We start from the raw sequence: 21,217 nt of genomic DNA, 5'->3' as shown, positions 1-21,217 counted from the left end.
ACTTTGGAGATTCAGATAATTAACAGAAATATTATGAGGTATCGTTATAGATTAAGGTACCCGGCAGTATATAAGATAGTGTAGTAAAGTACAAAAGAAGCCCCACCTTCACCAGCTGCAATATTAGTAATGCTTACAGATAAATGCATCAATAATTATATTCCATTAATATATTTTTTAAAAAAAAATCTAAAAATGGGCCATTCTGAATAAGTATATTTATTATTGGTACTTTAAGTATAACTTGTGTACTTTTACTTTTTTTTAATACAGAACTTTTACTTGTAACTAGTATTTCTACACTTTGGTAATGATTCTTAAGTTAAAGATCTGAATACTTCTCCCACCACCGCCGCACACTGTGTTCTGCAAAAGTAAGACGGACATCAGGATCATACACAATTCAGGGCTTCTTCATACTCAAATGAATAATTGGGGAATATGTCCACTTGTCAGTTTGGATAATTTATTTCTGCTATTACCCTAAAACGTAAAAAAAAAAAGAAAAGAAAACAGTCTATTTTGGGACAAGTCTGGTGTTGTACCTCTGGTTTGCCATGATGTCACCATGGGAAAATAGCTCATGGTACTTTAGCCTCTGCCCTGATGGGTGGAAGGCAGCCTTCAAACTAGCTGAATAATAAAAACTAAATGTTGTGTAAGGTTGAGTACTACAGAATACGATAGCAATAACACTAACTGTGAAGGTGAGGGCTCTCTCCCCTCTTTCACTGTCACTCTGATGTTACTTTGAGGAGGTTGAGTGGGCGGAGATATGCAGATGGGGGCAGTGGGGCCCTATTAGTGGCGTCTGTAGTCCTCCAAACTCACAGTGGACTGTTGTCACTCTAACAGAGTCCACCACACCCACAGCCAGCGTCAGGGTCAACATTCCCAGGGAGGCGTTCTGCTTTATAGCACAGCCAGAAAAGAGTTGTACTGCAGAGACTCAAGTCTTTTTCTGATGTCAATTTTGTAGCCTTCTTTCTGAGTTTGTGTGTTTTGAGATATTCTTCTTTTGGTCGGAAGCCCTACAATTCAATAGTTTCCATATCAAGTGAATGGAGTGGAATATTTAGGGTATTGCTTTTTTCTTCTGTGAGATCACCTTTACCTCAGTTTGAGGATTTTTACAATTTTTTGACTTTTAACACGAGGATATTCAAGGATGCATTTTGTGATGGCTGCGAGTCCTTTTGTGCTCATTACTCTATTTTTGTCACTGGTCGAAACCAAGTTCTACAGACCACTCCAATTTAACCAGTATAAAGCTGGGCTCAATCAACACCATGACCAAGGGAAAGCCACCAGCAGACACAAGTAAGTTCTGTTTCTCTCGCTCTCTCTCTGTCTTGTGCAATCAGGAATCAAGTCCATATCACTTATGATCTTAACTTACATTTTACTTTGAGTGGCAAAACTTTGTTTTTCTAAAGCCAACTAGAAATCATATTTATTTGTCTCACCTCTATTCTGTCATCTTTTATTTCCTCTCTGAAAGGAACCACTGTGCATATGTGGTTGAAAAGGCAGTGTCCTTCACCGTGCAGGATGGAGCAGCCCCTTATGTAAAAGCTGAATACAACAAGTGCTCCTGGGGTCAAAAATGTCCAACTCTACAGTGAGTAAACAACGGCTTATACTATGTCATGTTGATATTTAAGAAAATGGGATTCATATCACTTCAGGGTAGAGAGATACCACAGTCAAGCGTACTTTTCTGATTGATGGTTGTTTCCCTCAGGTATCGTCTGATGTACAAACCAATGTACAAGGTGGCACATAAAACAGTCACAGAGCTGGAGTGGCGTTGTTGTCCTGGGTACTCTGGTTATGGCTGTATGGAGGGACATACAGTTTACCAACACCCCATGAAAAGGATGCCACCATTCAAGGGCCCACCGATGAAAGGCCCGCAGTTTAAGAGCCCACAGTACAAAGGTCCAATGTTCAAGGGTCCCATGTTCAAGGGCCCACCTATTAACACTGTTGTGAAGGCCAACCCATGGAGTCAACCCAAAGGACCTCCCACAGGCAGTTTTAACTCCTACCCAATGCGCCACTTTGGACCTCCGAGGACCTCCTCCTTCCCAGACACCTCCTTTGAGCCTTATCCATCCGAGCCGGAGCCGGAGCCAATGCCAGAGGAACCACATCACACAGAGCACGACCAAGAACATGAGCATGAACATGAGCATGAACATGAGCATGAGCATGAGCATGAGCATGAGCATGAGCATGAGCATGAGCATGAGCAAAGCCAAGGACCTGAGGAACACATACCAGTGGACATCCCTCCTGCTCCCTCTGGTGGTGAACAGCCTGAAGGTGAGACCAGAGGTGTGTCCAAATTCTAAACTACATACTTGTTCTAGGTTCTGGGTTTGACTATGTAGTGCGTTGTTGACACAACTAAGCATACTCACACTTTTCATCGTGGGCTCTGAAATCCTGACTTAACATCATTGTTTTGAACTGGATTCAAATCGCACTAAAGCACAAAGTGTATCACGTTTGTCCCAATGTTAACAGCTTTTCTTTCTCTCTTCAGGCCAAGCTCTGGACAGTGAGACGGAGGAGCGAATATATCGAATGGAGGACGACGTGCGACGTCTAAACCAGGGCCTGGAAACCCTGAGGGGAACTGTGAATGGACTGGAAGATAGTCTACGAGCCTCGCTGAGAGAGGATGCCAACAGGATGCTGTCAGCTCTTCTCTCTGCTGCCCCTGGTCCCATTCCTGTTGCAGCCTCTGGTCCATCCAGTGTAGGGTTTGTAGAGATTCCAGGGGGCGACCCTGAGACAGAGGGTCTAGATGGCAGACACGTGTTTCCAGGCCTCACAGAACTGAATAGAAGGGTAGAGGAGCTCAGGACAGGGCTACAAGCCAAGACAGCAGAGCTGCAGAAACTCAAAGCAACAGTGACAGGACACGATGGAGCACTGAAGAAGATGCCGAATAGACCTGGGGTGAGATCAGACTCCAATGCAAATCTTGGGGAAAATGCACAGAAAGCTATGGAGAACTTAATGGACGCAAAGCTGAGTGTAGCCAGGACAGACATTCTTGGTGGGTTTGAGAAACGGGTGGAGAGTGCAGAGGGGCGATGCGAGGAGAAAGCTGGGGATTTGCGTAGTCAGTGCCAGAAGGAGCAAAATAAGAGGCAGGAGCAGATGGAGGACGCTCTGGAGGAGAGTAACACAGACGTGAGAACAGAGCTCAGAAACCTCCAAGCACAGATCCATGGTTTAAAAGCAACAGAGAGCTGTTCTGGTAGAGTGAGTGGACTGGTTGAAAGGGTACAAATGCTAGAAACATCAATGGCAGGTCTCAACCAGTCCCAAGGGCACCTGAGAGTGGAGCTAGGTGGACACAAGGACCACATAGAGGGAATGCTGGAGGGACGTCTAGGGTATGTAGAGGCCAAGCTCAACCTGACTGGGGAGATTAACATTGATGAGTCAGGAAGGAGTAGTGGTTTCCCAGACAGAGCGGGGACAAGACCAGGGGTGGAAGCAATAATGGATGGTAAGTTGAGTGCTCTGGAAGGCCGTTTACTGACGGCTTTGGAGGAGCTGGGTAATGCCACTGCTCCCGCACTGCTGGAGGGTCATTCTGTTCCTACTCTGGAGACAGAGCTGGAGTCTCTCAGAGGGAGACTAGAGATAGATGTGGACAGAGTTCAGAAGCACCTGAGCAGCCTTGAGATTCTCTGCTCTTCTTCCTGTTCTTCACCTCAAAACCCATCTGCCATCCAAGGAGACTCAGCTGCGCCAAGTGCCAACCTGGAAGAGGAGGAGAATGTGAAGGAGGCACTCAACAAGCAAGGTGACCGTTTGAATAGCCTCAATGTCACACTGCAGAACATCCAGAGGCGTCTGACCTCCAGGGACCAGCAGGAACAAGCAGAGGGAGATTATCCCATCCAGGGAGAGCTCACAATCCTCAAGTTCAATGTCCGCTCAGTCAACCATACCCTCAAAGGCCTCCAGGATTCCCTGGGGACAGTGGTCCACCAGGTGGGCCAAGCCAACAGCTCCTGGCATGAGAGAGAGGCTCGTCTGGCCAAGCAGATAAAGGGTGTGGTGCAGCTGGTTGGACATCAGGCTTCCATGCTTGGTGCAGGTGAGCGCAGACTGACCCGGGTTAAAGGTGAGCTGCAGGAGATGAAGAGGCGGCTAGCTGAGGAGGTCCGGGGCTGCCGGAGCACAGCAATGGGGGTCCAGAAAGAGGTAATGGAGGTTGGAGGGCGTGTTGCCAGTGTGGAAGACCAGTGCAAGGGCCTGAATAACCTAGCAGATGACCTGGAGAGAATCAGGGAGGAGTTGGAGAGACAATCGAATGGACTTCTCGTGCAAGTCAATGGGACCCTTTCCAGTCATGCTCAGCAGCTGTCTGAGCTGAGAGGCGAACTCCGAAACTGCACCTCCCAGGTTGAGCCAACACAACAGAGTTTAGAGCTGGAGCCAGAGTTGAGACGAGGGGACACCTTCACTTTGAATTAGTTCAGTTCATACAGAGTTACGGACAATAGATTTAAAAAAAATGAACGAAAAAGGGGAAATACTCTGCAGGTGTAGTGGGGGTCCACTTAAACCCCCATCTTATTATTTGAATTGTGAAATACAAAAGGTTTTGAACCTGCACTGAAGGACGGTTTTAGTTAGCGTCGCTATAAAAATGAAAACAAAATGGCAGCTAATTCCAACTGCACTAATAACACAGAATCATGAAAATGAATCATGAAGGTGCTGAAATTCACTCTTTGTTGTACTTGACCTTTATTTAGAGCCCCAGTGTTTGAGGAAGACAAAAACGACAACAAACTGCACCTGTGTTACTGTACTGTTTCTGTAAAGCTTACAAAAAAATATTGTATGAACGGTTGTGTAACAATGTTTACATGTTTAAGATTTTGTATTGATTTTTCTTATGTCTAGACTAGAAGTATACAAGATATTATGTTTTTATATACGATTTCAGTTCTTGAGCATCCGTTTCTATTCTGATTGTAACTCAACACAATATGTTAGCATTTCAAGCTATACAAAGTTGAATTTCAAGGTTTTTCAACAATGACAATCCAATAAACACGTTTAAATTTCTATTCATGTTGGCTATGTATATTTACAGACTTGTCACACAACAGGTGATAGATACATTTTAAAAATTGTAATAATAACTTCTGGTCTAACCCTGCATTTCAGAAACTAGTCATGTTCTGCTTTAGAGGTATTGATTCAGAGAAGTGGGGAAACCACAAGAGAGCAATAGAGAAGCAACAATACTGTTGACTGTTGGGGACTGGAGAGGCTTGACTGGACAGGACAGAATATAAACTATAGTCTCCCTTCAAAAAATTCTTTTCATGAGGACAGCCCTTGCTTGCCAGAGGAAAACTGCAAACTTGCATTATTGCCAAGGTGAGACAGAAAGACACGGAGGACTTCAGCACATGGAGCTCTATATTTCACTCTCTCTCTCTCTCCATAAATCTATAAGCCCAGCTTTCTGAGCACAGTTCTCATTACTGTAGTTTCCGCTCAGCCACTCCCCACATCGGACAAACGGCCATTGCATTCACAGCTATGTGAGAGATGAGCCCACTGCTGTGTAAAAACTATTTAACCCGAGACTCGTGGTGAATAATAACGACGGAAATTGCAGGCAGGAAAAGGAGGGCGGCAAGAAAGAGTAGACACCAAATATATGTTGGAAGAGCGGAGTGATCCCAAGAAATAAATATAACCCTAGGTAATGAAGCACGTTCATGCACACACACACACACACACAAACACAGATAAACACAGAAAGTGAGAGGCAGAAAGAGATATTAACTGTTTCCAGAAGAAACTTTTCACACAAAACCTGCAAACTACTTTTCTTCCATTACTTAAGTGCAAAGATGAACATAAACGCCATGACTTACTGATGCACCACACCGGTCCCATGTTACTCCTCATGCCTCTGCCATTATTTGTGATTTCTACTTTCTTTATGTCTCCTATAAGTTCACACCTTATACAAGCGCAGACAACAACACATTCATCTTGTATGTTTCCTAGTAGACACTTGGACTGAAAGGGCTGTTGAGGGGGCTCTGGTGAATTTGTACTCCTCTGATTCAAGAGTCTCTTCACTTCTCACTCATGGATCCGATTCTGCTCCCATGCACAACTCGCACACTGTCACTAGCCAAGACAATGCACTCAAATCACAAGCAGGCAAAGCTGGCCCAAAGACAGAGGACAAAGAGCTATTTGAGTAAACAGAGCGCGGCAGTGGTGTGAATCGTGAATCATCCTATAATGTCCTCTCTGGACGCTTCAGGTGAAAGAAGAGGTTTTGTCCTTATTATAGTGATGGCCAGGCAGCAGACAGTGATGATTACAGTTGGCTCACAGGGGAGAACTTTAACTCAAGGACTCAAGAGTTTCTTAGTAATAAGCTCCAGGATTTCACATTTTTCAGGAAGCAGCTACATCAGAATGTCCTGGTTCTCTCTGAATGACACCTTGAGGTGGTCTGCTATCAACCTGAGGTGAAATGATTTTGTAACAATGCACCATTTCCTCTAAAATCTAATCTGAAATTAGACAAATTGTGTCATGAATGTGATTTGAAGTTAGCTCATGAATGAGATTTTGAAGGGCTTTAATTTTGAAATGCTACATCAGAATGTCCTGGTTCTCTCTGAGAGAAACCTTGAGGTGGTCTGCTATCAACCTGAAGTGAAATTATTTTGTAACAATGCACCATTTCCTCTAAAATCAAATCTAAAGTTAGACAAATTGTCTCATGAAGGCAAGACTAAATTGTATTCATCATTTCAAAACTTGTGATGGTAAATGTCACAATGTTTTGTAAGCGTGGGTTTGTACGAGTACAACTTTTCACCACTACATTGTACAGTTTAGAGGACGGAAGCTCAAGTACAGCTTCACACATTACTGCTTCTTGAAAAATGTCACATCACAGAAGATGGATTAATGCCAGAGTTAAGTGCCTGGCTCAGTCCTCGAAGCGGAGGGTAGATTATGACAGAAGGAAAGCAGAAGGGAAACTAGGCTAATTCATGCTGGTGTGAAAATCTTCCACAAACAGTAATATTTTACGAGTATTTTACAAGTGCATAAAAGGTACACAAATGTACAATACATCTCTGGACTTAATAGAGTACCTTATGTACATTATATGGGTGTTAGGAGCATGCAGGTGTGCAGATATACAGAAAGCACCCAGTTCACAGGCTCACATTTTTTATTGATTTTTAAACACATTGTGAATTAACGTTCTTATTTTAGTTTGTGTACAGATCAAACTAACAAGATATAACACATTCAAAAGTGAGCTTTGGAGCTTTTAGAGGTATTTACGTGTTTCCCACTGCCTAAATGTGATGCTAAGCTAGGCTAATCAACTCCTGGCTCTAGAGCCATACTTCATATGTTATGGTATCCATCGTCTTACCGAACCCTTGGATAGGAAGCCAATAGGCGTATTTATTAAAATGTCAAACTAATCCAGTTAAGCGTAGCTTCACAGCGACAGATAACAAATTACTTTGGGCCCTGGGAGCTTGACGGTAATCTTTATGACATTTCAGTGATTAACCTAAACAAGTGGTTTAAATTACTATGAAAATAATCATTAGATAAAATAATCAACCTTTGTTCATTTCATGAGTCGCAATGTTTTTATAATCCAGTTCAGTTTAAGCCCCCATAAAATGAGAAGAAACCCATTGAAATAGAAACGTTCACGTAACGGGCCTCTTGATCTCGTCCTCTTCTGTCCTACTTTGAAAAAGTGTCAACAGAGGATGTTGATTTTCTAAAAGGATATTGATAAGCCCGCTTTGTTGGTCTCTATGCGTCTTTGTGAGTCAGTGTTTCACTGTGAGAATGACGTCAACCTGGAACACAGCACATCTTGCATCCGGTTTATTCGTTTTGCTGCTTCCTTAACCAAACCAAAGAATTAATTTCAAGTACCACTCCGTTCTGTTTCCCTTTGAAACTCACGAAATCCCGTCGCTCTCTTCCATAAACAGAGAAGCTAAGACATTGATGACTGATATGTGAGCTACAGACAGATAAATATGTTTTCTCTGTGGAACCTAAAAGGTACCTACTAAAGAACCTACACCAGCAACAACAAAACTGTTTTAACGGTCACACTTAATCAATCCTTTAGCTACTGTATAACACTTGTCACTTGTTAAGTGTTCAGTCACTTCAATAATAACAGCGGAAAACAACAATAAACCATGTTTATTGTTGGTAACACCAGGTTTCATATGACATTTTATTTTACTAACCCTTTGAGAGATTTCAAGCCCAAAATAAACCTCACAGTACATCAACTCTCTCTCTCTCTCTCTCTCTCTCTCTCTCTCTCTCTCTCTCTCTCTCTCTCTCTCTCTCTCTCTCTCTCTCTCTCTCTCTCTCTCTCTCTCTCTCTCTCTCTCTCTCTCTCTCTCTCTCTGTAAATCTCTCATTGGAACCACGTTTTAGGATGTAACAACTATGTCTGCAGCTAGATTGAAATTTTTTTTTTATGAATTTCAAGTCAACTCAATTGAAGTTTTATTCATGCAAAGGGATATTGCTGACCTAGCTGATCATGTAATTGATACAACTTGTTTTAAATAAGATTACCAGTAAGAAATCGACTAGATTTGACAGTTACTCCACCAATACCTCGAATGTTCTCTTCTCAGTTTCTCTTTTCCACATCGTGTGTATGGGCAGAATGTATTATTCCCTAATTAATTAGGGTGACAGTTGCTTTAAAAACCTGGGAAAAATTTGCTCATCTGTAAAAGATGTTAAATTCATTCAAATTATTCACTGGCAAAATTTCCAGCAGTGCCAATTAGTCATATTGCAGTCTGATCAATTCTGTAGCCAGAAGCTTTACTTTATAATTCAGCCTTGAGGGATGAAGTCTGTTCTCAGTCCACAGCTTGTTGCTTATTTACACATCCAGCAGTTACGGAGTCACTCACTCACAGCTCAGCTCTGTTTTGAGTACCAACTCCTGAAGGAAATATCTGGCTCTTTAGCTTCTAAATGCTCCAATATGTTCACCAGCTTATCTTTGTCTGGCTGCTGTTTTGGTAGCGTACAGTGGGTTTCCAGATCAGGTCTTAAATCCTCCCCAATCAGAAAAGTTAAAGACAGCAAAGAACTCTCAAAAGGGCCTAAAGACCTGAGTTTCTGCCTAGAAATAAGGTCTGCATTAAGTCGAGGACAGATCAGAATGCCCTGAGTGCACAGCTCCCCACCTCGAAAGAAAGGACGCCGTCACACCCTGATGCGCGACGAGGGGAAATGCACCAAGCTGCTCTCAATGCTTAATTAGGAGCCAGTTCTCACAGCCTGCGCAACAGGTGATCCGAGTAACCCCTTCACTAAACTCAGCAATTGAGAAATTCAGCGAAACAATTAATTGGGAAGTGGGAAAAGAAAGCAAGTACCAAATAACCCGAGACTGACACAATGCATTTCAAGAAGTAGAGACCATTTAAACTTTTCATACAGTCTAAAGCAGCTGCTGACAACAGATTCTGCTTGCACTGGTCGTTGCCGTTCCTAGGCACCTTTGTGCTTTTAGCAAAATGTCCGCATGTTAAGCAGACATAGTGTTTACCATGTTCAGGCCTTAGTTTAGCATGCTAGCATCATTCGCTAGCACAAAACACAGCTGGAGAGAAAGCCACTAGTTTTGCAGGAATTTCATTACAAACCAAAGTATTTTTGAGATAAATTCAAACTGATGGTGGCTCTAGTTAATAACACAGTTGTTACAATCATACAGTCTGTACAAAAGGATATGGCAACCCATCCAATAGTTGTCGAGATATGTTAGTCTGGACAAACCTAAAACATTGACTCACTTATTGACATCCACCATGTTTTTTTATGATCAGAGGGAAAGTGACTGCACTCATGATTCAACATGATCTCTCATAATTTCCTCTAGTTCTGATCATTTCCTGCCTACTGTCATCACCAATAAGTCACTGTAGGGACCTCACACTGCAGCAGACCACTGGCCGTGACACTAAGTATCTGTAAAGCCTGAGAAGGAGGTATTAATATGACAGCGCTGTTCTACACGGCTCTCTGGCAGCGCTGCAGCCTCGGCGCGGCTCAGCGAGCGAGCCCACACTCCCCTTAAGCAGCTTTCCATGACTGTCAGTCTGAGAGCGCCGCCGCTCCGGGCAAACTGCATGGGTGGGTATGATCGAGCAGGATGACACAGCGCTTCAGGTGCGGTTCGAACGCTTCCCAACAGGAATGCATTTAACTGTGTGAACGAGGTCGGCACTTTCTTTTTTTTTTGTTCAGTGACCGTCGTATTCAATTTGGACTCTTGAAATAAGTCTCATTCCAGTCGCAAATTATGCATGAAGAATGTTGTAATTCTCAATGCCTTCCAACAATCTAATTACCATTAGCACAGTAGCAACAGGACATTCACTGAGCCCAATTTGATATTCAGAGAGAAAATCCTTCAAATGTTTAAAAGGATTTAAAAAAAAATCCACCATGACATTGTTACAGAGATTTTTCTCTCCTCCAGGTTCTGATCGCCACCCTTACAATCCTTGTGATCAAGCGATTTGCAACACAAAGTATGAACACAAACCTGTTGCTCATAGTTGTTGCCGTGTATGAGTCAACCGTGAGAAAGTGATTTGGGGAAGCCCACCTTACATGCAGGATTCATTTAAAAAAAAAAAAAAAGGCATGATTCTCATGTCTGAAGAAGGCGAATAATCCAAAGCATAGACGCAAATCAAAGTGTAGGGGATAAGTATAGTAGGAAAGTAGCGATGGATAGAGGAAATAGGGTGGGGAGTGGTGTTTTGAGTCATCAGTGACACTCGGAGCTCGCCAGTATTATGCTGATCCCCTTCTCTCTCTCTCTCTCTCTCTCTCTCTTTCCCTCCCTGGCTGGCCTGCTGTCACTGTGGGCTTTTCATTCTACATCAGTGGGGCTCAGCGCATCTCCACAACGAAGATGAGTGCATGTTCTGTATGAGGGAGCGAGTGGGTGTCCACCTGGCTGGATGTGTGCGTCATTGAAGAGGAGGAGAACACCTTACCAGACTCTTCCAGTGCCCCTCCCTCTCTCTCTCTCTCTCTCTCTCTCTCTCTCTCTCTCTCTCTCTCTCTGTCTGTCTCCGTCTGTTTGTCTGTCCCTCCTCTCCGTCTCCCTGACGGTGGCTGGCCAAGCTCCTCTCCTCTCCGTCCTGCTCTCCACCTGGCTTCCATGAGTTTAACTGAGGACAAGCCATTCCTCCCTGGAAGGTAAGCAGCACAGCTGTGGGGGTTGTCTTTTCTATTTCCAGTGCAATACAAAGATATTAGACAATTACTAAAAGCGGGATAATTGACGATGATGCTTTTGTTTCATCTTCCAAATTGTACTGATGTTGTTTTTTGACTCTCAAAGAAATAACTATTCTGTTATTTCTTTCTGTACTTCTTTTTGCGCAAAGGTCTGCTAGTTTACTGTGACTCGCAGTGGTTGTTATCTTACAAGTCTTCCTCTGAAATGATAGCATCTGGTTGTGTTAAAGGGGCGTGTTACTGACAGACATTCACTCAAAGGGTTCAAAAAACATCTCAAGGAAGTGGAAACGGATTGTGCCGGCTGCGATGCTGGTGAAATGAAGGCACAGGCGACACAGCCAATTTGTGGGATCTCCGACGGGATTAGTGATGAGGTCACCAATCATCCCTCTCTGTGAAGAGAAAAGAAGCGACTGCTTTTCTTCTTCTTTTAGTCGTAGTCGTCGACGCGCTGACCGTTTTCAAGACAGCCTGTCGACTTGATCTCGGGCTGCTCACCACACAGTGGTTTTCTGGATGTGTGCATGAATGCATGAACTGCCTTTTCTCATTACCTGCACAGACACACGTGAGCGATTCATTTCTTTGTGACTCGAGCCTCACAGCAGAGAATCAATACGTGTTGACAGTGATCGATTATGATGCGACGTCTTTCTATTGGATACAATGCGACAAGACTAAGTGACTAACCTTCAACTGAAGCTCAGAGTCAAATAACAAAATGAAAACAGTTGTCGGAGGCAAGACAATTACCGCTCACACACACACACACACACACACACAGAGACGCTCGCGTTCCCACACTCAATCAGACTGCGGTTATGTAATACGTTTGCGTTACGAAGGGGAAGCAGTTGTGGTGGAGTGATGATGATGATGATGATGATGATACTTACTCGGGTGGCAGGATTGTATTCACACAAACCTCTTAAAGCCTGATTAATTACAGATACTTTACAGCATCTTATACATGATATTCTGATTGTTTATTGAGCATCAGGGTATGAAAAGCAATCCAATTAACCTTAAGGACATTTAAAATGACCAACGTTTGTGTAGTTCGCATCAGAACTTTAACGACAAATAAGAGTCTCCTTAAATCCTCCTCTACCGCCATCTTTATTTTACTTCCTTCTATCCCACTGGCTAAAAAAAAATCAACAATGCTAATGGCTTTTTTTTTTTTAGTCCTCTTTACTATTGTAAATACGGTGCAAGAAAAGCAAAAGACACAAGTGTGAGTGAGCCGTCAGCGGGGCATTTATAATCACATGATCACACTCGCCGGTGATTACATAAGAAAATCTCCTGCAACGTTTGAAAGAGTTGCCTCCAACGGCTCTTCGTCATGCTGCTCTACCACGGAGTAAATATTGTGCCGTGATGGCAATCACTTGTCACTGTCAGTCACTCAGATGAGGAGGTAGTTACACACAGCAGGGCGAGTCCTTAGTCCACTTCAATCCCACTAAAGGTCACACAGGGCCCTCGGGGGATGTGTCGCACTGCAACACTGTGTGTCATGTATGTTGCTTTTAAATATCGCACAATGCTGTGAATCGTAAGCTTAATAAAATACTACGGGATACAAATGGTACAGAAAAATGTGGACTACAGCTGCAATGATTGGTCCATCAATTGATTAGCACATCGAAAGAAAATGAAGCGGCAATTTTGTAAATCGTTCGGGTAATTGTTGCAGAAAATGCGTAAAGAGTAAAGATTTGCCGTTTTTCTTTGGCATTTGTGATAGTAAACGAAATGTCTTTGGGTTTTGGTTGAACAAAACAAGCAATCTGAAGAAATCACTCTGGGCTCTGGGAAATTGTGATTGTTATTTAATCAATTCATAGAGAAAATGATTGGCAGATTAATCTATAATGGAAAACGTATTAGTTAGTAATAATTAGTTGCAGCCCTATAATGTGGACATTTGTATCTGACTGGCATTGAACAAGCTTTACATTTATATTTTTAAAAACCGTGGCCAAAAAAAACTGCATGACTTTGTCAGCATGTGTTTGACGTATAAGAAAAATAAAAATATGTCCATTATTGCCTTGAAATGTACCAATGAAAACGGTGCAAATGTTTTTACGGGATGTGGTCAATCAACCCAAGCATAAAAGATACAATGTGACGCTTTAATGTGATGCTTTATGATTCAAAATGTCACAAAGGCACAAACTCTAAGGGCTGGATGTGAATGTAACATCACACACACACATCATGTATGTATGTATGTATGTATGTATGTATGTATGTATGTATGTATGTATGTATGTATGTATGTATGTATGTATGTATACTAGACACACATATACACACACACACACACACACACACACACACACACACACACACACACACACACACATACTCAGATGTAAACACTGGTCAAAGACTGAGCTATGCACTAGCTGCCAATCTGGTAAACCCTCTGACATTGGGACCGTCTCTGCTCATGGACTCATGGACATCCAGACATGCAGACATGCAGACATGCAGACATGCCCGTCTGCCGTTAAAAGGCCACTTACCTCCTCAGACCACAGACATTTAAATGTTATGAGTGACAGCCCTATAGTAATCTCACAGTTCTGATGACACGCTGCAGGGAAACTTTGTCACAAATTTAGAGATTGCTTGTCACGCTGACAACGGCGGTAAACTGCACATTTATGAATTTAAATTTCCTCCCCGGTAAATTACACAGTCAAGATGTCTCCACAAAAACAGGCTCAGGGCAGGAGAGGATGAGGTGCAAATTAAATAATAGAGTACATAAACCAGGTCAGCAAGCGATATGTTGTTTACCACCCTACATCATCATCTGGAGGTCGATGTCCCCGTCTCAAAGGCGTCCAATTAATCACAGCTGGACAGACGAGTTATTCAGCCAGGCTCAGAGACACGATAACAGTAGTGTCACAGCTCAGCCATTCGGAAAATACTTAATCTGTCACAGCAAAACCAAAGTCATAGTTCAGCTGGTTAAGCTCTCTCCGGCTCCCCCCCCCCCCCCCTCTTGCTCTCACACTCGCGTGGCTAAGGGTGGTCTTGGTTTTGATTGGATAGCTGGATCGCTAATCGGGGACAATAGGCTGATCTGGTATCGGACACCGATATTTGGATAAATAACAATTCAGTACATCTATGCATTTATTTAAAATGTACAATGCGAGAATGATCCCAGTCACTTCCACACAGTGAGGTCATGGCATACAGCTAATTAAACACCGATATCTGATTGGTGCTCAGTATCCGCCGAAACCCTAAAGCCCCGGTGTCGGAACGGAAAAAGTCAGATGGAGGCATTAGTTGACGGGCATTTTAATGCATTCATTTGTTAAACAATACTGATTCAACTCAACACTGCTTTCTAAATACTACAGTATGGGATGGTTTAAGAAAATGTGGGAAACGCTGCTCACTCAGACGTGGTGCAGCTTAAAGACGAAGCGCACTTGAGAGGGACGTGTCCCTCCACACTCAGATCTGTGCAAAAGTTCTTTTGATTAACGCGAGCTCTAAGTCTTCCAGGCGTGACGTTCTCTGTCCAAGAGCTTGCGTGAGCTAAATCATCTTTTGCACAGATCTGGAGTGTGCAGATGTTTCTTGTGCAAAATAGTACAAACTATTGCTGCAAACTCTTGTATTGGACTGCATTATTGTTAGCGAAGGGAACCTGATTACCGGGCAACTGTGAAGCGACAGCAATTCTGTTTTATTGATAACAGAATGTAGTTGTGTTGACGTCACAGTGGACATTTTGTCGTTGACTGATCGGCTGACTTGCATAGTAATGAAGTCTCGTTCTTTATGCTGTGCGATTGGCCTTCAGAGTCAATGCTGCCTCTGTATCATCTCCGATAGCACTTCATGTATTGCTCCACATTCGTCCTTGGACGCTAAAGACAATATTGCAATTTCACTATCATTTTTCCATCACAATTTGAGCCTAATTGTTTTTTTTGTTGGGGTTCCAAGCTCTAAATCTCTCATCTCATCCTCCTGTTGTAAATCCCGAAAGGCACAGTCTTTCTAATTCATTCCATCCGTCGATCGTGTTTTGTATATTTCTATTTAATACGGATTGTCCTCGTCTCTTGCGCAGGATTATATTCTAATAAAAGAAGCTATCCAATCCAATTTCTGCAGCTTTAGGCTGAAAGTATTGCGCAATAGAGATAGTAAGAAAACACGTCTTGTACTACGGGCCATAGATAGTATTTTAGATTCATTGAGAACAAAAATGGAGAAATGTGGTTTTTGCGTTTGCAGCTGTAATTCAGCACTCTCTCTCTCTCTCTCTCTCTCTCTCTCTCTCTCTCTCTCTCTCTCTCTCTCTCTCTCTCTCTCTCTCTCTCTCTCTCTCTCTCTCTCTCTCTTGTTGTGACTGGCTCAGAAGATCAAGCGGGTCGTCTACTAATTGAAAGATAAGCGGTTTGATCCCCCGGCTCTTCCAGGCCGCATGTCAAAGTGTCCTTGGGCGAGATACTAAACCCCAAATTGCTCCCTAAAGGCTGTGCCATCGGTGTGTGTGAATGAGCATTAGTTCATCCGGATGGGCATAAACTTTGTATGGCAGCCTCTGCCATCAGCGGTATGAATGTGTGTGTGTGAATGTGGTAAATGTTGACATGAGTGGGCGGACAACTTGAAATTTAATTTACCATTCCAACAAAACATTTGCTCCCCACCGGTGGAGTAAATTCTTGAATCACTTGCATTATTCACAATTGACTTGTGTGTGTGTGTGTGTGTGTGTGTGTGTGTGTGTGTGTGTGTGTGTGTGTGTGTGTGTGTGTGTGTGTGTGCTAAATGTTAACATTTCAGATGGGAAATGCTTCAGACACATCTGCTGTGTTTGCCTCCACCATCTCCAAGGAGCACGACATCCTCATGGGTTCACTCTACAGCGTCTTTTGTAAGTCCACACAACAACAACAACAACAACAACAACAACAACAACATCTCTACTGTGTTGATCCGTCGCCTGACGGATCCCTACAGGTGCGTACCGTCCAGCCCAGATCAACCTCTCTCTCTCTCTCTCCCCCTCTCTCTCTCTTTGTTTTACAGGTGTTCTGTCCCTGATGGGCAACTGCATTCTGCTGCTTGTTGCGTATCACAAGCGGTCGACGTTGAAGCCGGCCGAGTTCTTCATCATCAATCTCTCCATCAGTGATCTTGGGATGACGCTCTCGCTATTCCCACTGGCAATACCCTCGGCTTTTACACATCGGTATCTCACATGTCCCTCTTCTCTTTCCATATTTTTTCTCCCGTCTCGAGAATCAAATTAATATCTCAGTGAAAAATTATAATTGGCAACTATTTGATAATAAAATGTTCTGCTTGTCTGTTTTAAATCATTGTAATTTAAATATATTTGGATTGCTGGTCTGACGTCATCAAATCATTGGAAGATTTCACTATTTCTTAATGTTGTATTGACCAAACAATGAATCAGATAATCAAGAAACCAATCAGGAGATGAACTGATAATGAAAATCATTGCCTAGTATTCCTCACATTTCTCTCTCCTCCTCGTCTCTGTGTATCAGGTGGCTGTTTGGAGAACTCACCTGTCAGCTCTATGCCATGTGCGGAGTGCTGTTTGGTCTGTGCAGCTTGACCAACCTCACAGCCCTCTCCTTAGTGTGCTGCCTTAAAGTCTGCTTCCCCAACCACGGTGAGTAGATGATGAACTGAACTGATGAGGGCGATGTTGCCAACACAACATATTTCATAACAAGGCATTACATTTGAGGAAGGGGGGGGGGGGGAACTACCACAATAACTGCAAAAGCGTCTTTTTCTATCTCCTGTCTGGTCAGGTAACCAGTTCTCCTCGTCGCACGCCCGCCTCCTGGTCGTTGGGGTGTGGTGTTACGCCTCCGTGTTTGCCGTTGGGCCCTTGGCCCAGTGGGGACATTACAGCCCTGAGCCTTACGGCACGGCCTGCTGCATCGACTGGCAGGCACCCAACCACGAGTTTTCAGCTTTGTCTTACATCGTCTGCCTTTTCGTTTTTTGCTACGCGCTGCCCTGCGCCGTCATCTTCCTTTCCTACACGTTCATTCTGCTGACAGTGCGGGGCTCCCGTCAGGCCGTCCAGCAACATGTGACGCCACAGACCAAGACCACCAACGCCCACGCTCTCATCGTCAAGGTCAGAGGACACGAGTGTGTCGCTTTAGTGCGACTGACTTCAGGTTTGGCAGTTGGCAGGATATGAGACATTCAATTATTCTGAGGTGATGAAAACGCTCCGCTGATTACTTGCTTTATCTCTGGAGAATATTCCCATGCATACGTACATAGCTATCTCTGTGTGTGTGTGTGTGTGTGTGTGTGTGTGTGTGTGTGTGTGTGTGTGTGTGTGTGTGTGTGTGTGTGTGTGTGTGTGTGTGTGTGTGTGTGTGTGATAAGGAATGATAGGATGGCTCCATAGATATTAGTTTACTTTTCCACTGATTAAATCTAGAGAAATCAAATCTTCTGCATGTCATGATTTTGCGGTATGTGTGCATGAACAGGTGTCTGCATGCGTTTCTTCCTCACAGCTGTCAGTAGCCGTGTGTTTCGGCTTCCTGGGTGCCTGGACTCCATATGCCGCCGTGGCCATGTGGGCTGCTTTCGGAGACGCCACACTGGTTCCTCCCGACGCATTCGCCCTCGCCGCCGTGTTTGCCAAATCTTCTACCATCTACAACCCTATTGTCTACCTGCTGTGCAAGCCCAACTTCCGCGAGTGTCTCTACAGAGACACTACGATGTTGCGACAGAGGATCTACAGGGGAAGTCTGCAATCGGAGCCGAAAGCACATTTCGGATCGAGCTCGCAGCGCAACAAGGACATGAGCGTCTCCATGCGCTTCTCAAATGGACAGCAGGAGAGCTACGGGGCGTGTCTGCACTGCACCGAGAATGCAGCGCCGTGTCATGTGACAACACCCCAAAGGACCGCCTGCATCCTGACTGAATCCACATACAGAGAGGTGACAGTTAGCCAGCTCTCTGACAAACCACAGGCGGATTTCCTCTAGTGGTACAACCTCCTTCTTTCATGAAGCAAACCAGACAGGACAGGTGCAGGGAATACAACACAACAAAGGGCCTTCACAAGTTAAACGGAGCGTGTGTCAACGAGACTTACGGAAAAACAAAACACAGGCTTGCAAGGACCTTCAAATGGCATCCGTCCCGAAAGTCATTGAGAAATGCCTGAGATTCAAAGAATCCACACTTGGCTTTACGTCACCGGAGACGATTTGACACAAAATGGAAGCGTGAAAATGTCTTGATGCTTACGTCTGTGTGAGCTTGGTTCCAGTTTTAGTTGAATGTGCAATTTAACTGGATTTTTTTCTTTTCCAGCGCAGAAAACGAGACAGGAGAAGCCCTGCTGGCTTCAAGGTTAATTAAGCAAAAGAGTGACATTTGAAAGCAGCTCATCATCTAGTACATACAGCAGGAACATACCGCTTCATGTCGGGGATAAACCGTGACAATATGAGAAAAAAAAAAATGATGTAGAATTAAAATCAAGTTCTGTTTCTGTTTCATCACAAGGAGGACAGCTGGTATGCTGGCAGCTGGATGGTGAAGTGGTACTCGACCCAAAATGAACAAGTACTCACCCCCTATGGCCTTGAATGTTTCTGGACACTTTGTCCTCGTCACCGGTGGAATCCATTCGGACAGATTTTGGAGTATCATTTTACCAAACAGGCTCCACTGTGCCGTGTAGCCTGCAGTCACGATTGACAGACAAAACCGGCAAAACCGAGTTCTAACAAAAAAAAATGTGTTGGCATTCATTTTGACTGAAATTGAGACAAGTCGCTTTCTTTCTTTTGGAGGATCCTTAAGCCTCATGCTAGTTGTGGGACCCCTCTCTTCTTCAGACCCCCTTAGATTAATACTCACACAGTAACTACCGACATGAGGGACACCTGTTAACTAAGATCATTTCACTGAACGTTTCCAGGTCTGTTCAGGAACCCAGAGGAACGAGGGGAAGTTCTATTTTTTGTGTCCAGGTGACGAACAATTGTAAATAGGATTTTAGCTGTGAGAACGTTTCAAGGTCCTCGGTTACAAATATTAATTTTCTCCTCGATGTTTTCAATCATTTCTTTGATTATCATAAATTGACCAGAGGGTCACACACAGAAGTGTCTATAAACTCTAACGCATATTAGATTATTTATGCTGGTTTTTGTCGTCTACTCCTTATTTTTTGTGCTAATTTAGGCACATTTACTATAATAAATTATTTGGGGATTTTAGTCCGTTTTTAAAAAAACAACCACGTCTGATCCTGCAAATATGTATCAAAAGACTGACAATTTAGTTTCCTCTAAAAATCAGAACTCAAACAGCATATTGTTATATTTAAGTCTGCTCTCCGTCTTTAATGGTATTGTCCTTTGTGGCTTCATGTACGCATTTAAAGAAAAACAAACTAAGTGTTGATAGCATCATCAAAACCAATTCTGGTGCAGATTTATTTACTAAAAGAAATAAAAAACAGTGATTGTGGTCTGATTTTTCTGGAGATACAGAAAGCCAGAGTGTTTGAAATGGTATTAGAATAGTAATATTACATGTCATAGCAGAGGAGTGATTAAAGTAAGAAACTTTTGACGGACATCTTTTATTTTTAACCATTTTTCTGATCCACAAAAAAACCCCTACGGGAATAGATCTTCTCATTATCTGTCAGCGATGTGTTGCTTTGGGAACATTACATTAATTATTAACTTGAGGGCTCACCAGGTTCACATTAAGTGCCAATCTACTGTTCCAGGAATCGATTGACATTATCGGCAGCACCTTGGGTGTTGTCTCTATTTCAAATTCCTGGGTTGGTGTGCAACACTTCCAGATTTCCCCTGACACAAGACACTGCAACTGCAGGCAACACAACCAAATGTGTTTATGTGCTGCATGCCCTCAAAACACGACATCTTAGGAGAACGTGTTGTCAACTGTCTCAAAAGTCAACACAAGCTGAGACAACAATATATTTCACATTAAACTTCACGCAGTAATCTGAAATAGCTGCAAAATTGTCGATCCATCCAATAATTTGTCACACAGACAAATCTGTTTGTTAGAGGTACAACAGAAAAATTATCTCAACAATTGATGTTTAACTCGGCAGATTGGACGTGACGTATCTGTGAGGGAGGTGAAAGACTACTCTCTGCAACACTTCCATGTCATTGCCACATTATTTTATCTTTGTTTGCCGCTGACACAGCATTTTCTGAGGAGCATTTCTGAGCACACTGACCAAAATTGTGATGACAGCGAAGCCACAGCTGGGGGGGTTGCCAACCTTTTGAAGATAATATAAATGTGCATCTAAAAACCACACAAGAAAGAGAGTTCAAAATCGTAGAAATACAAAAAACAGAAATGTGTGCGCCACAGAACGAAGTGTTTCTGCTGCTGAATAGATCTACCTCCATCTATCAGAGCTGAAATGGAAATGAAAACTCCCACGACAGCAAGGAGTCCAAGACAAATATGCATGAAGTATCGACTAAGATGCAAAAGTCATTTATTTTAGGATATGCTTTTCACTTGCAACCACTAGGCGAACATTGATCTGCACCCAGAGAAGGAATTAAAGGAAAACTAACCACGAAACATTTAGAGAAACTGGCAGATTAATCCTACATGGACACACACACACACACACACACACACACACACACACACACACACAGAGTAGTTGTGTATTTTTCAAAACTCATAAATCTAAAGCATTGATTTTCCCTCCCCCAGTTTGTTGTTTATTGTTGTGACTGTTGTGTGTGAGATACTTCAT

The 21,217-nt window shown here is 43.2% G+C and overlaps 3 protein-coding genes across 3 annotated transcripts in view; 2 read left to right on the top strand and 1 right to left on the bottom strand.

The window, feature by feature from the left end:
• Positions 1 to 21,217, bottom strand: part of samd10a (sterile alpha motif domain containing 10a) — a 38,133-nt gene that overhangs the window by 16,477 nt on the left and 439 nt on the right. The gene's annotated exons all lie outside the window — the stretch shown is intronic.
• emilin3a (elastin microfibril interfacer 3a) lies at positions 1,169 to 4,520 on the top strand. Its single transcript, XM_068733506.1, has 5 exons — positions 1,169 to 1,320; positions 1,502 to 1,621; positions 1,745 to 2,199; positions 2,260 to 2,328; positions 2,552 to 4,520. The coding sequence occupies exons 1-5, from the start codon at positions 1,169 to 1,171 to the stop codon at positions 4,504 to 4,506; spliced, it is 2,751 nt and encodes a 916-aa protein (XP_068589607.1). The 3' UTR covers positions 4,507 to 4,520.
• opn7d (opsin 7, group member d) lies at positions 11,259 to 19,548 on the top strand. Its single transcript, XM_068733289.1, has 6 exons — positions 11,259 to 11,322; positions 16,207 to 16,297; positions 16,453 to 16,615; positions 16,938 to 17,065; positions 17,211 to 17,545; positions 17,940 to 19,548. The coding sequence occupies exons 2-6, from the start codon at positions 16,207 to 16,209 to the stop codon at positions 18,420 to 18,422; spliced, it is 1,200 nt and encodes a 399-aa protein (XP_068589390.1). The 5' UTR covers positions 11,259 to 11,322; the 3' UTR covers positions 18,423 to 19,548.

Source organism: Cebidichthys violaceus, unplaced genomic scaffold (assembly GCF_023349555.1).
Source record: "Cebidichthys violaceus isolate CVI_PGR_0920_01 unplaced genomic scaffold, fCebVio1.0.p SCAF_6, whole genome shotgun sequence".
Classification (NCBI taxonomy): Eukaryota; Metazoa; Chordata; class Actinopteri; order Perciformes; family Stichaeidae; genus Cebidichthys; species Cebidichthys violaceus.
Note: the sequence above shows the minus strand (reverse complement) of the source record. Positions and strands in the feature narration are given on the sequence as shown.

What these genes read in the sequence shown, in the direction of transcription:
- emilin3a (XM_068733506.1), top strand. Translation starts at nt 1,169, where the DNA reads ATGCATTTTGTGATGGCTGCGAGTCCTTTTGTGCTCATTACTCTATTT. An exon ending in CAAAAATGTCCAACTCTACA is followed by an intron (nt 1,622 to 1,744) that starts GTGAGTAAACAA and finishes TGTTTCCCTCAG; the next exon opens with GTATCGTCTGATGTACAAAC. An exon ending in TGAGCATGAACATGAGCATG is followed by an intron (nt 2,200 to 2,259) that starts AACATGAGCATG and finishes AGCATGAGCAAA; the next exon opens with GCCAAGGACCTGAGGAACAC.
- opn7d (XM_068733289.1), top strand. Translation starts at nt 16,207, where the DNA reads ATGGGAAATGCTTCAGACACATCTGCTGTGTTTGCCTCCACCATCTCC. An exon ending in CCCTCGGCTTTTACACATCG is followed by an intron (nt 16,616 to 16,937) that starts GTATCTCACATG and finishes TCTGTGTATCAG; the next exon opens with GTGGCTGTTTGGAGAACTCA. An exon ending in AGTCTGCTTCCCCAACCACG is followed by an intron (nt 17,066 to 17,210) that starts GTGAGTAGATGA and finishes CTGTCTGGTCAG; the next exon opens with GTAACCAGTTCTCCTCGTCG.